The 14,822-nt window shown below is 47.7% G+C and overlaps 1 protein-coding gene across 6 annotated transcripts in view; it reads right to left on the reverse strand.

The window, feature by feature from the left end:
• The window catches only part of BIRC6 (baculoviral IAP repeat containing 6), an 807,095-nt gene that overhangs the window by 318,807 nt on the left and 473,466 nt on the right, over window positions 1-14,822 (reverse strand). For all 6 annotated transcript variants that reach the window (XM_082252286.1, XM_082252283.1, XM_082252284.1 and 3 more), the window contains exons 52-53: window positions 8,483-8,739; window positions 8,289-8,397 (exon numbers count right to left, since the gene is read on the reverse strand). In XM_082252286.1, coding sequence (XP_082108412.1) covers window positions 8,289-8,397; window positions 8,483-8,739 — 366 coding nt within the window. The remainder of the gene's footprint in view (window positions 1-8,288; window positions 8,398-8,482; window positions 8,740-14,822) is intronic.

Genomic DNA, 14,822 nt, shown 5'->3' on the forward strand with positions numbered 1-14,822 from the left:
TAACGCAGCTCCCAGTGCTTGGCCTACTCAAAAAGTAAGTCTTCAGATACAGGACAAGAGATGAGACAATGTCATACCTTTGGACCTGGAAATCTTAATTAAAGTCAATGGAAGAAGAAAACCAAAAACACAGAAGTAAAAAGACCTGCAAATAAATAGGATTTTTGTACTTACCATAAAACCCATTTCTCGGAGTTCATCGACAGACACAGTGCTCCATAAATCTTAACTACTGGGTTATATTGTCTCCTTCAGGTGTAGGACTAGGCATTACAAAAAACACCTGGCTACGCACATGGGCTGTCCTCAGCTTGGTATATAACCCCCCCTCTCTGCTCTAGGTAATCAGTTTAGTATCAAGCAGCATTTGAAGTATCAGAACTCCCTAGGGGGGTGGGTGCTGTGTCCGCCGTTGAACTCCGAGAAATGAATTTTACTGTAAACACAAAAATCCCATTTTCTCTTTCGTTCGATGGACACAGCGCTTCATAATTTATAACTAGTGGGACGTCCAAAAGCAGTGCCAAAAGGAAAATGAGGGTTGGGGAAAATAACCCAAGGCTAAACATAAGTGACCTTAACCAGGACACAGGAGCCCCATTGGAAAAAAAAAAATTTAATAGAAAAACACACCTCAAGAGGGAACAGCCCCTCTTAAACAGCAGTCTGCAAAACTTTGCGGCAAAAAGAAGCATCCGCAGATGCCAAAGTATCTACCTTACAGAATTTTGAGAGGGTATGCACCAACGACCAAGTGGCCGCCTTGCAAACTTGCAAGATTGATGCCCGATGACGGTAGCCCAAGAAGCACTCAGCACCCGAGAAGAATGCGCCGCGAAGGGAAAGGTGGAACTTGACCTTTATTGAAATAGGCCTGAGACACCGTCTGTTTGAAACATATTGAGATGGTAGGCAAAGAGGCAGCCAGCCTTTTTCTTGGTCCATCCATAACCACAAAAAGTGTCTGACCTGAAAGGATGCAGTAGCTGCCAGATACAACCAAATCTCACAAACCACATCCAAGGTTTGCAAAGCAAATTCCTTGGGATGAGCCGGCTTTGGACAAAAGGAAGGCAACATAATGTCCTCATTCAAATGGAAGGCAGAGACAACTTAGGACAGGAATTATGGCCAGGGACGAAGAACCACTTTATTCCTATGGACCACCAAATAGGGACTGTGACAGGATAATGCCGTCAATTCCGATACCCTGTGGGCCGAACTAATAGACACCAAGAATGTCACCTTCTGGGATAACAGACAAGGGAATCTACCGAATATTCTCAAATGGAGGTTTCTGGAAAACCAAAAGCACTACATTTAAATCCCATGGCGGCAAGAGAGAAACGTACAGATGGAGCCACATGTCGAACCTCCTAAATGAAGGTACGAACTAAAGAGTTGATGGTACTCAAGGCCAACATCTGAACAACGCCCAGTTAAAGAAAGGTTAAGATCTGAGCCAAAGAAAAGGATCGAGGAGGAGTGCCAATCGACTCATACCATCGTATGTGGAAAGCTTACATTTCTTGGTGTCTCTTGCTGGAAGATTTCTTCCATGTCTTCACCATAGTAGGGATCACTGATCCAGACAAACCTCTATACCTCAGTTCATGGCTTTCAATTAAATCTGCACAAGGAGACTTAGGACCTAAAAAAGCTGAAAATAACAAACTTTGCCCCCCTTTCTGGGTTTCCCATAAAAAAAACAATTTGCGGATCTTCTTGACGCTCCCAAAAGAAGTCCACGGGGCCGGAAACCAGCAAAGATGTCCTCCCCTCCAATAATGGGTGAGGGCAAACCTTCATGCTGAAGGGGTCTTGCCTGTGGGTCCAGAGAGGCTAGCTCTAGGCTTACCAGACCAAGGTTGCTTGGAACCTCCTGGGGAAGATTTGAAAGATCTATTTCCCTAATCTCCGTCTCAGAAGCACAAAATTTTCTATGGGTGGAGAAGGAGGGCCCCTGTCTGCGATGAGGCTCCTTCCCTTTCCCAGATTGTGGCAGGAAGGTACTCTTACACCCCCCCTTTGATACACTTGATGTCATCCAGGGTAGCCCCAAACAGGCGATAGCCTTGAAAGGGCAGATCAATGAGAGCTTTCTTGGAGGATGCGGACCAATTCTTAAGCCACAACATGCGCCTAATCACCACCGCTGAAACAAAAAGTTTGGACAGCACAGGAGCTGTATCCAAAGCTGCATCACAAAAACTGCAGCCCATGATGCAACTGGTCCGCTAAATCAACATAAGCAGCTGGGACCTGCTCACCCCACCCCCACGCCCTGGCACAAAAGCTTGGCCCATTCAGCTAAGGTCTGAGACAAAAACCGGCTGCAATGCCGAACCAGCCAAAGTAAACATGCTGCGTGCCACAACCTCCGCTTTCCTATCAGCCGCGTCCTCCACTGGGATCATGGTTGATTTATTCAACCTGTAAACAGAAGGGTCCACCACTGGTGAACTAGTCCACTTTTTTGGCAAAACGTTTTGGCACCACAAAAGGGTAATTTTGGTTTTCCCATTCCTTACAGGAAAACCTGCCAAAATAAGGCACATAAGGAAACACCTTTGGAGTAAGAGGTGACCTATGCATACCAAACGACACAGCCACATCCGTGGCTACAACAACAACATCCTCCATTTTCAAATCTCTTGCACTGCAGTGATAAGTGCGTCTACCAGCACTATTTTCTACTGCGACCATGGAGGAATCATCCTCACTATCAAGTGGATCTGGGGGTGTGATATTAAGTCCCCCTGGATGGGCCGTATTAATGGTAGCATCAGGCTCAGAAACAGATGAGACAGACTGAGCAGGGGAAGGTGAGGACGCTTCCTCTTGGGCCTTTGCCCACACACAACTTCCACCCGGGACACTAAGGACTACAGGACCGCCATCAGGGGTTCCGAGGGACCTGCCACCTCCATAAAGGGGTCAGTGGGGGTAGATGTGACCCTGAGGCTTCATAAGGAAAGGAAGACCTTGCAGTACAAAAAGGATCCCCTCAAGGCTCTGGGTATCTAACAGCAGAGAGGGAGATAACAGGGACCCCCAAGGACTCACTCCACTGATCGGAGGAGCACCGAGAATTCGAACCCAGCATCATAATGGACACCATCCCTGTTCATATGTCCCAAACACAGGAAGAGGAAAGAAAATGGCCACCATGAGCTACAAGCGCTGAAGTATGCTGCCAGGATCTTCCCTGCACTCTCTGCAATGCTGCACCCTCTGCAATGCTGCACCCTCTGCAATGGGATCGCCCCGAACATAGAACACACATTAGTTAGGGGAGACTCTGCATCAGTATCTGCAATGGGACCCCCCTGCACTATAACCACACTGCAAACAGTAGGGCATGCACCTAGGGGTCTCCTACACTGGGACCCCTCCAGACTACCAGGGAAGGACACACTATCTCAGGACACTTAGAGTAGCGGGAATAGCAAAGGACCCCAGGTGTCTCTGCTGCGTTCTATGCCATGGGCCCCCCCCCCCACCAGACTCTAGGTCCAGACAGTGGGGAATGGGAGCCCAGTCCCTGCCCGTGAGGCTATGTTGTGGCCGACCTAGCACGTAGCTGCAGTTTGCACGCGCTTGCTGGCTGTGCGGACCATCTGAGCTAGATTATCCAGCCCAGCAGTTGATTGCAGATCTCCTGAGAGAAAAAAACAAAAAAGATCTAAGGAAGGAGAAAAAAATTGCTAGGACCAGAGATCCTAGCCGGGAGCCTAGGTCCTTACTCCTGACAAGACAGAAAGAGCGGCACACCGCATCTCCGATCTCGGTAGGTTCTTTACCATGTGACCAGCTGTGTCCAATCACAGCTGGTCACATAGTAAATATGAAGTGCCGTTGATTGGCTTTCATCAGGTTAGTGCCTGACAGGCACAGTAGAGGAGAGCCGATCTGCAGCTCTCATGACGGGGGGGGGGGGGGGGGGGGTCTGTACTGGTAATCAGAGCATTGATTACCAGTGCAGACCCTTAGGGGGGTGCCACTAGAACCACCAGGAATGCCCACCCATGACCCCAGGGATGCCCACCATGGCCACCAGGGATGGCAATCAGCCTGTCAGTGCTCTCCCCATCAGTGCCGCCACCTCATCAGTGCCACCTCATCAGTGCCACCTCATCAGTGCCACCTCATCAGTGCTGATCAGTGCTGATCAGTGCAGGAAAAAATTATCTATTTACAAAATTTAAAAAAAAAAAAAATATGTTTTTTGTTTTCAAACTTTTCGGTCTTTATTTGTTTAGCAAAAAAGAAAAAACCTTGCGGTGATCAAATACCACCAAAATAAAACTCTATGTGGGGAAAAAATGTCATGAATTTGGTTTAGGTACAGTGTTGCATGACCGCGCAATTGTCATTCAAAATGCAACAGCGCAAAAAGTTATAAATTGGCCTGGGCGGGAAGAGGGAAAAGTGCCCGGTATTGAAGTGGTTAAACAGCAGCCTGCAAAACTTTGCGGCCAAAAGAAGCATCTGCAGCTGCCAGCACATCCACCTTATAAAATTTGGTAAAGGTGTGAACAGACGACCAGGTAGCCGCCTTGCAAACCTGAAACACAGATGCCTAATGGCGAAAAGCCCAGGAAGTACTAAGCGCCCGAGCAGAAAGCGCCTTAACAGGGAAAGGGGGAACGTGCCCCTTAATCTTACACAAGCCTGCACCACCGTCTGTCTGATCCATCTGGAAATAGTCGCTGCAGACACAGGCAGCCCTTTTTTTAGGGCCATCCGTGAGTACAAAGAACGAATCTGACTTCCAAAAAGACTCAGTAGTCGCCAAGTACACCCCGATTGCCCGAACCACATCCAGAGTATGCAGTGCAAACGCCTTAGGATGTTTTGGCTTAGGACACAAAGAGGGTTAACACGATGTCCTCATTTAAGTGAAAACTGGAAACTACCTTTGGAAGGAAGGACGGATCCGGACGAAGTACCACTTTATTCCTGTGAACCACCAAGTAAGGAGGACGACAGGACAACGCTGCCAGTTCTGAAACCCTGTGCACAGAAGTGATAGCCACCAAAAAGGCTACCTTCTGGGATGTTAAGTAGGGGAATCTCCTGAATGCTTTCGAAGGGAGGTTTCTGTAGAACCGACAGCACCAAAATTAAGGTCCCAAGGTGGCAACGAAGGTTGCACCGGAGGTACCAAGAGTCGCACCCCCTGGATGAAGTTACACACCAGGGAATGGGTGCCAATGGCCTTTGGAAGAAAACTGCCAAGGTCGAAACCTGACCCTTGAGTACTCAAGGCCAGCTTTTGATCAACTTTCCGTTGAAGGAAGCCAAGATCCGAGCCACTGAGTAAGAGCGAGGGGGATCCCCAAGAGACTGACACCACGCAATATACGACTTCCAAAAATCCTAGAAGTCGCTTTCCTCGCTTTAAGCAGAGTGGGAAACACTGAAGCAGACAAACCCCTGTCCTTCAGCATCTAGCTTTCAACAGCCAAGCCTTCAAAGCCAGCGACCGTAAAGCAGGAGGGAAGATTGGAGGAAAGACTTACATCAGCTGATAATGACCCCACGGGGCCACCAGCACGTCTGTGGTGTCCGCCAGAGGGTCCCGGGAGTGGGCCACAAACCCCTATAATTTTCTGTTGACCCGAGATGCAAACAGATCTACATCTGGAGTGACCCAACGAAGGCACAACTGCTGGAACACCTCCAGATGGAGGGACCATTCCCCTGCATCCCAGGGCTTGTCAACTGAGGTAATCCCCCTGCCAATTTTCCACTCCTGGAACGTGAACAGCGGAGAGAGCTGGAACAAAGCGTTCCACCCAACGAAGGATGCCTGCCACTTCCAAGGCCGCAGGGGCACTTTTGGTGCCCCCTTGGTGATTGACATAAGCCACGGCCCTGGCATTGTCCGATTGAATGCACACTGGACAACCCTGAAGGTACTGCGTGCGTTCAGTGTACTAGGCAAAGCCGGATCGCTCTCAGCTCCAGAACATTGATCGGTAACCTGGATTCTTCCAGGGACCAGACTCCTTGAGCAGACAACCTCTCGAGAACTCCCCCCCCCCCCCCCATCCAGACAGACTTGCACCTGTGGCGACAATTGTCCAATATATAGGGAGGGAGGATTTCCCTTGCTTGAACATCGGGAACCGAAGCCACCAGATCAGGGACTCCGTCGCCTGGCTCAGCTGGATCTGAATGTCCAGGGAATTTGGATTCTTGTTCCATTTGAGAAGGATTTCCTTCTGGAGGATCCTCATGTGGAATTGAGCAAAGGGGACTGCCTGGAAGGACGACACCATCAGTCCCAGAACTCTCATACAGGTCTGAACGGATGACCACCTGCTGGACAGCAGCAGCTGAACCGCAGTCTGGAATTTTTCCTGAGGCAGAAACGCCCTGGCTGAGGACGTGTTCAAAGTCAGGCCCAGGTAATCCAGTCTCATGGAAGGGACCAAGGATGACTTCTGAAGGTTCAGAATCCACCCAAACTCCTCCAGAGTTCTCATGGTGATTGCCAAAATTTGTTTCCAGCACCGTAGGAGACTCCGCAAAGAGAAGCAGATCGTCCAGATAACCCAGGACCGATATCCCCAGCTGCCGCTACAGCACCGGGATCGGAGCCAACACCTTTCTGAAGACCCGAGGCGAGACCAAAGGTTAACACCACAAACTGATAGTGATTCTCTCCCCTGGCAAAATGGAGAAACAGTTGGTGTCCTGCACAGACTGGGATGTGAAGATAGGCATCTTTGATATCTATGGAGGCCAGGAAATCCCCCTGATGTAGGGAGGCCACCACCGTGTGAACTTTTGAACTCGCACAAATCAATTTAGTGCTTTCAGGTCCAGGGTTGGATGCACCTTGCCTTCCTTCCTGGGAACGATGAACAGGTTTGAATAAAAGCCCTGAAAATGTTCCACACACGGAACCAGAACTATTACCCCGTTGCACTAGGTCTTGAACTGCCCCAGAGAGCGCCAGCAAGCGATCCGGGGAGTCACACAGTGGAAGGGAAAAACCTTACCGGAAGGCCTGATCAAAACTCGATCGTATGACCTCTTGAACCCATTTGTCTGGTATCCGGGATAGCCACAGGTAAAGGAACCGGCAAAGACGTCCCCCCTGTTTGCCAGACCAGGGATGCTTGGAACCGCCCGAGGGAGTCTTGAAGGGCTTTGCCTTATCAACTGACCCTGAGGAACAAAATCTTTTGGTGTGCGGTGAAAAAGGGACCCCGTCTGCGATGAGGGTCTTTACCCTTGTTAGCCTGTGGAAGAAAGGTACTCTTCCCCCCGTGAGACCCTTAATGATGTCATCCAGGGTAGCTCCAAACAGGCGATCTCCATGAACAGGAAGATCAGTCAAGGCCTTCTTTGAAGTCTGATCTGCAAACCAGCACTTTAGCCAAAGTATACGCCGGAAGATCACTACGGAATCCGACAGCCGGCCCAATATGGGAGCAGTGTCAAGCGTGGCATCGCAAACAAATTGCAGCCCCTGCAACAGCTTCTTGAAGACAGAGGAAACCTGATTCCCCTCCAGGGCACCGCGTAGTAAGTTTATAACCAGTCAACGTTTGAGTGACATGGGCAACCGTAAACACCGGTCTCAGTGCAGACCCCACCAGGGAGTACATATTGCGGGCCACAGCCTTTGCCTTCCAATCCTCCACTGGGATAACGGTAGCCTTATTCAGTCTTGAAACTGGAGGGAGAGAGAGGGAGGGTGTACCCTCTGTGACTGCCCATAGGCATAGCCAGAACTTTTTTTCTGTCTAGTGTCCTACTCCTGTGGGGGCAGTACAACCCTACTGAAATTCATCAGGAACTGTGTCCGTCAATGAACGATAGAGAAAAAACTGACTACTTATAGCAGAGAGGGGGGGTTACATACCAAGCTGAGGACGGCCCATGGGCATAGCCAGTTTTTTGTTCTGCCTAGTCCTACTCCTGGAGGAGGCAATATAACCCAGTAGTTAAGATTTATAGAGGGCTGTCTCTTTCCATTAACGAAAGAGAAACATTTATTCCCAGAAGACCTATAGAAAAGAGATTTATCCTCTTGGAACACTAGCAAAAACTGAGGTATGCTGGGTAGAGGAATCCTGGGCTGGCCTAGACCATCAGAAATAATGTAAGCAGGGCTAAAACCACATGCTTTGGAATTCAGAGCTGTGTTTTCATATCAAGAAGAATGATAACAGTATATTACATATCTTGCACATCAACAGAGATTAACTAATTTTTATTTTAATTTTGCCTTGCTTGACATACAAATAGATTTTTTTAAGTGTAAGTACCTATCCTTTGTTCCAGGGTCTTGAGTGGTACCCAGCTGATATAGAATATCTATCGTGGAATCTGATGAGAGACCATTAAGTCTTCCAAAAAGAAGAGGACTATTCAAATCTGCAAATGAAAATTTCAAATCAGTACTGATGAAACAAGCTTAAATATAAAAAAGTAGGTATAAAGTGAAAAGTAGGCAACATACCAGCAGGATCGCTACCAGATGCTGCACAGTTACGAAGGAGGATGTCAATAAGCCGTAATCCAATTCTAGTTGACTGAAGGCCAATCTTAACCAATACAGCTTCAATGTTGGGTGAATGCATGCCACAGTAGGGAGACATCAACAATGCGGCACATGTCTGCAGTAGGTTAGCTGTAGGTGCTGCAGCACTTGCCATCATTGCTTCCAATTCACTGATATGAGTTAGGCAGTGATGTAAAAGCCTTAGCCAGCCAATGCTAAAAAAAAAAAAAAAAAAAAAAAGCAGAAAAAGTGTTAAAATATTTTTAACTGTTTTAACACTGAATATTGATCAACTGCATTTTCACAGTTGGTAAAGATCGGGACAGAGAAGAGTTTGTTCGTTCATTTAAAAAACAGCTAATGAAATCATGAAAAAAAATAAATAATGCTGCCTGAAGAACCTAGGCGTGAAATGCCGCTAACACTTCTTAAGTGTGTTCACTACAACCACTGCATAAATAAACTAAAATGTAAGTGCAGTGCAACAGGTATATACAGTGGGTACGGAAAGTATTCAGACCCCCTTAAATTTTTCACTCTTTGTTATATTGCAGCCATTTGCTAAAATCATTTAGGTTCATTCTTCTTCCTCACGAATGTACACATAGCACCCCATACTGACAGAAAAACACAGAATTGTTGACATTGTTGCAGATTTATTAAAAAAGAAAAATGGAAATATCACATGGTCCTAAGTATTCAGACCCTTTGCTGTGACACTCATATATTTAACTCAGGTGCTTTCCATATCTACTGATCATCCTTGAGATGGTTCTACACCTTCATTTGAGTCCAGCTGTTTTTGATTATACTGATTGGACTTGATTAGGAAAGCCACACACCTGTCTATATAAGACCTTCCAGATCACAATGCATGTCAGAGCAAATGAGAATCATGAGGTCAAAGGAACTGCCTGAAGAGCTCAGAGACAGAATTGTGGCAAGGCACAGATCTGGCCAAGGTTACAAAAATATTTCTGCTGCACTTAAGGTTCCTAAGAGCACAGTGGCCTCCATAATCCTCAAATGGAAGACGTTTGGGACGACCAGAACCCTTCCTAGAGCTGGCTGTCCGGCCAAACTGAGCTATCGGGGGAGAAGAGCCTTGGTGAGAGAGGTAAAGAAGAACCCAAAGATCACTGTGGCTGAGCTCCAGAGATGCAGTCAGGAGATGGGAGAAAGTTGTAGACAGTCAACCATCACTGCAGCCCTCCACCAGTCGGGGCTTTATGGCAGAGGGGCCCGAAGGAAGCCTCTCCTCAGTGTAAGACACATGAAAGCCCGCATGGAGTTTGCTAAAAAACACCTGAAGGACTCCAAGATGGTGAGAAATAAGATTATCTGGTATGATGAGACCAAAATAGAACTTTTTGGCCTTAATTCTAAGCGGTATGTGTGGAGAAAACCAGGCACTGCTCATCACCTGTCCAATACAGTCCCAACAGTGAAGCATTGTGGTGGCAGCATCATGCTGTAGGGGTGTTTTTCAGCTGCAGGGACAGGACGACTGGTTGCAATCGAGGGAAAGATGAATGCGGCCAAGTACAGGGATATCCTGGACAAAAACCTTCTCCAGAGTGCTCTGGACCTCAGACTGGGCCGAAGGTTTACCTTCCAACAAGGCAATGACCCTAAGCACACAGCTAAAATAACGAAGGAGTGGCTTCACAACAACTCCGTGACTGTTCTTGAATGGCCCAGCCAGAGCCCTGACTTAAACCCAATTGAGCATCTCTGGAGAGACCTAAAAATGGCTGTCCACCAACGTTTACCATCCAACCTGACAGAACTGGAGAGGATCTGCAAGGAGGAATGGCAGAGGATCCCCAAATCCAGGTGTGAAAGACTTGTTGCATCTTTCCCAAAAAGACTCCTGGCTGTATTAGATCAAAAGGGGGCTTCTACTAAATACTGAGCAAAGGGTCTGAATACTTAGGACCATGTGATATTTCCGTTTTTCTTTTTTAATAAATCTGCAACAATGTCAACAATTCTGTGTTTTTCTGTCAGTATGGGGTGCTATGTGTACATTCATGAGGAAGAAGAATGAACCTAAATGATTTTAGCAAATGGCTGCAATATAACAAAGAGTGAAAAATTTAAGGGGGTCTGAATACTTTCCGTACCCACTGTATATCAATAAACTGGAATCCCACTTAGTGCTACAAAAAAAAAAAAAAAAAAACATACAGTATCTCACAAAAGTGAGTACACCCCTCACATTTTTGTAAATATCTTATTATATCTTTTCATGTAACACTGAAGAAATTACACTTTGCTACAATGTAACGTAGTGAGTCTACAGCTTGTATAAGTGTAAATTCGCTGTCCCAAAGTGTCGATATTTTGTGTGGCCACCATTATTTTCCAGCGCTGCCTTAACCGTCTTGGGCATGGAGTTCACCAGACCTTCACAGGTTGCCACTGGAGTGCTCTTCCACTCCTCCATGATGACATCACGGAACTGGTGGATGTTCAAGACCTTTTGCTCCTCCACCATCCGTTTGAAGATGCCCCACAGATGCTCAATAGGGTTTAGGTCTGGAGACATGCTTGGCCATCACCTTTACCCTCAGCTTCTTTAGCAAAGCAGTGGTCGTCTTGGAGGTGTTTTTGGGGTCATTATGTTGGAATACTTCCCCGCGGCCCAGTCCCCGAAGGTAAGGGATCATACTCTGCTTCAGTATGTTACAGTACATGATGGCATTCATGGTTCCCTCAATGAACTGTAGCTCCCTAGTGCCGGCAGCACTCATGCAGCCCCAGACCACGACACTCCCACCACCATGCTTTACTGTAGGCAAGACACACTTGCCTCTGTACTCCTCTCACCGGGTTGCCGCTACACATGCTTGACACCATATGAACCAAATACCTTTATCTTGGTCTCATCAGACAGCAGGACATGGTTCCAGTAATCCATGTCCTTAGTCTTCTTGTCTTCAGTAAACTGTTTGCGGGCTCTTGTGCATCATCTTTAGAAGAGGCTTCTTTCTGCGACGACAGCCATGCAGACAAATTTGATGCAGTGTGTGGCGTATGGTCTGAGCACTGACAGGTTGACCGCCCCACCCCTTCAACCTCTGCAGCAATGGCGGCAGCACTCAATTTATTTTCCAAAAACAACCTCTGGATATGATGCTGAGCATGTGCACTCAACTACTTTGACCGACTCTGGCGAGGGCTGTTCTGAGTGGAACCAGTCCTGTTAAACCGCTGTATGCTCTTGGCCACCGTGCTGCAGCTGTTTCAGGGTCTTGGCAATCTTATAGCCTACGTCATCTTTATGTAGAGCAACAATTCTTTTTTTTAGGTCTTCAGAGCGTTCTTTGCCATGAGGTGCCATGTTGAACTTCCAGTGACCAGTATGAGAGTGAGAGCGATAACACCAAACTTAACACACTTGTTCCACATTCACACCAGAGACCCACATGACACCGGGAGGGGGAAAAGGCAAATTGGGCCCAATTTGGAAATTTTCACTTAAGGGTGTACTCAATTTTGTTGCCAGCGGTTTGGACATGAATGGCTGTGTTGAGTTATTTTGAGAGGACAGCAAATTTACAAGCTGTACACTCACTACATTGTAGCAAATTGCAATTTCTTCAGTGTTATCACATGTAAAGATTTAGTAAAATATTTTAAACAAATGTGAGGGGTGTACACACTTTTGTGAGATTCTACATGTGCAGTGTACTTACTGATCAGGTGTCACTGAACCCCCGATCCAAACTCAATATATGAAAAATCTTAAATATTAGGAAAGTCCCATATAGCTGGTGAAAAACCGCTGAGCAGTGCTGTGACAGTTGTTATATCTTCACTGTGCTTCTGGTGACCCCCCACCTAAAGGTGTAATGCCTGCTCACCTCAAATATGTGACCCCACTACAGAGTCAAATATACCTTTGACTGACTCCTCTAATGGGGGATACAGCCAAAACTGGATTTTTGTCTTATCGTTAAGTCCTTTTCTCTGATGTTCATTAACAGGCACCGCTTCATATCTTCATTAGACTAATGGGTTATGCTGTGCTTCCTAGGAGTAGGACACTAGACGAAAAAGGGTTAACAGAAGTTAACAAAGCCTAACTACGCCTATGAGGCAGTCCAAGATAGTATACTCCCACTTCCTGCTCTAGGATTCAGTTTTGTAACAAGCAGTGTCAGAAGAATACATAACACAACTCCACAGAGGGGTGGGTGCTGTGTCCGTCAATGAACATCAGAGAAAAGGATTTTACGGTAAGACAAAAATCCAGTTCTCTTTTGTTCATTGACGGACACAGCTTCATATCTTTACTAGACAAATGGGACGTCCCAAGGTGGCCGCTTTGCAAACCTGGACCACTGACGCCTCATGACAGAAGGCCCAGGAGGCACTAATCGCCCTTGTGGAATGCGCTCTAACAGGGAAAGGAGGGACCTGACCCCCTAATCGAATAGGCCTGCACCACCGTTTGCCTGATCCATCTGGAAATGGTCACGGCAGATGCAGCCTGCCCCTAACGAGGGCCCTTTGTGAGGATAAACAAGGAATCTGATTTCTGAATACTCTGATGGCTCGAACCACATCCAAAGAATACAAAGCAACCTCTTTCAGATGCTTTGGCTTAGGACGTAGTGAAGGCAACACAATGTCTTCATTTAAGTGGAAACCCAAAACGACCTTAGGAAGGAACATAGGGACAGGGACGTAGCACCACTTTGTACCTGTGAACCACCAGGTATGGCGACCGACACAACAACGCAGCCAGTTCAGAGACCCTGCGTGCAGAAGTAAATGCTACCAAGAAAACCACTTTCTGTGATAAGGTAAGCAAAGGAATTCCACGAATAATCTTAAAGGGCGGTCTTTGAAGGACTGATAGTACTAGGTTAAGGTCCTACGGAGGCACCAGGGACTGCGCGGGCGGGGCCAGGTGGCGAACCCCCTGCACGAAGGTGTGAACCAAGGAATTCGCAGGCAACGGTCTTCGGAAGAAGATTGCCAAAGCTGAAATCTGGCCCCAAATGGTACCCAGAGCCAAATGCTGATCTACACCTCTTTAGAGAAACTCCAGTAGACGTGATACCGAAAAGGAACGGGGGGAAACCCGCCTAGACTCCCACCAAGTAATATACGATTTCCAAACTCCATGGTAAACCTCCTAGCTTTCAACAGAGTAGGAATCCCTGATTCGGACAACCCCCTCTCCAACACCTGGCTTTCAATAGCCAGGCCGTTAAAGCCAGCGACCGTAAAGCAGGATGGAAGATCGGTCCTTGAGTCAGAAGATGTTCTCCGAGAAGAAGCCGCCAAAGGCATCAGCAACCAATTTTACCAGCCACCAGAACCACAGAAATCCCTTCTGCCTCGATTCTGCGCAGAATTCTCGGCAGAAGTTGTATTGGAGAAAAAACATAAATCAGACAATACTGACCCCAGTGGGCCACCAGAGCGCATGCGGCGTCTGTCAGAGGATCCCGAGACCTCGCAACGAATCTCGGAACCTTCCGGTTGAGCCGAGAGGCAACATCCAGGGTCCCCCACCGGAGATTTAGTTGTTGAAACACTTCTGGGTGAAGGGACCATTCGCCCGGGCACAGACCCTGACGACTGAGGTAGTCCGCCTGCCAATTTTCCACCCCTGGAATGTGCACAGCAGAAAGCGCTGGAACAAAGCGTTCTGCCCACCTTAGAATACCGGCCACTTCCTTGGCCACTAGGGCACTTCTTGTGCCCCCTTAGTAATTAATATATGCCATGGCTGTGGTGTTGTCTGATTGAATCCTCACCGGACACCCCTGCAGACGATCCATCCACTGGGACAGGCATAACCTGATCTCTAGAATTTCCAGGATGTTGATTGGCAGACAGGACTCCTCCCTGGACCAGAACCCCTGGGCTGCTGCCATGCCCAGGACCCTTCCCCATCTGGACAGGCTGGCATCCGTAGTAACCACTGTCCAGAACAGGGGGAGAAAGGATTTCCCTTGTCGAGGCTCCGGGGAGCGGAGCCACCAAAGCAGAGATCCTCTCGCGCCCCGACTCAACAGAATCAACTTGTCCAGAGACTGGGGATCCTTGTCCCTTTTGGTTAGAATCTTCTTTTTCAAGAGTCTGGTATGGAACTGGGCCAATGGAACAGCCCTGAAGGTGGAAACCATCAGGCCCAGCACTTGCATGCAGGTTCTGAGAGACGATCAGCGGGTGGACAAGAGGAGCCGAATTGCACGTCGCAATTTTAAGAGTTTCCAGGAGGAACACTCGGGCTGAGGCTGAATCCAGAGTCAGCCTCAGGAAGTCCAACTTGGTG

The sequence above is a fragment of the Pelophylax lessonae genome (assembly GCF_965119305.1).
Source record: "Pelophylax lessonae genome assembly, chromosome: 3".
Lineage (NCBI taxonomy): Eukaryota > Metazoa > Chordata > Amphibia > Anura > Ranidae > Pelophylax > Pelophylax lessonae.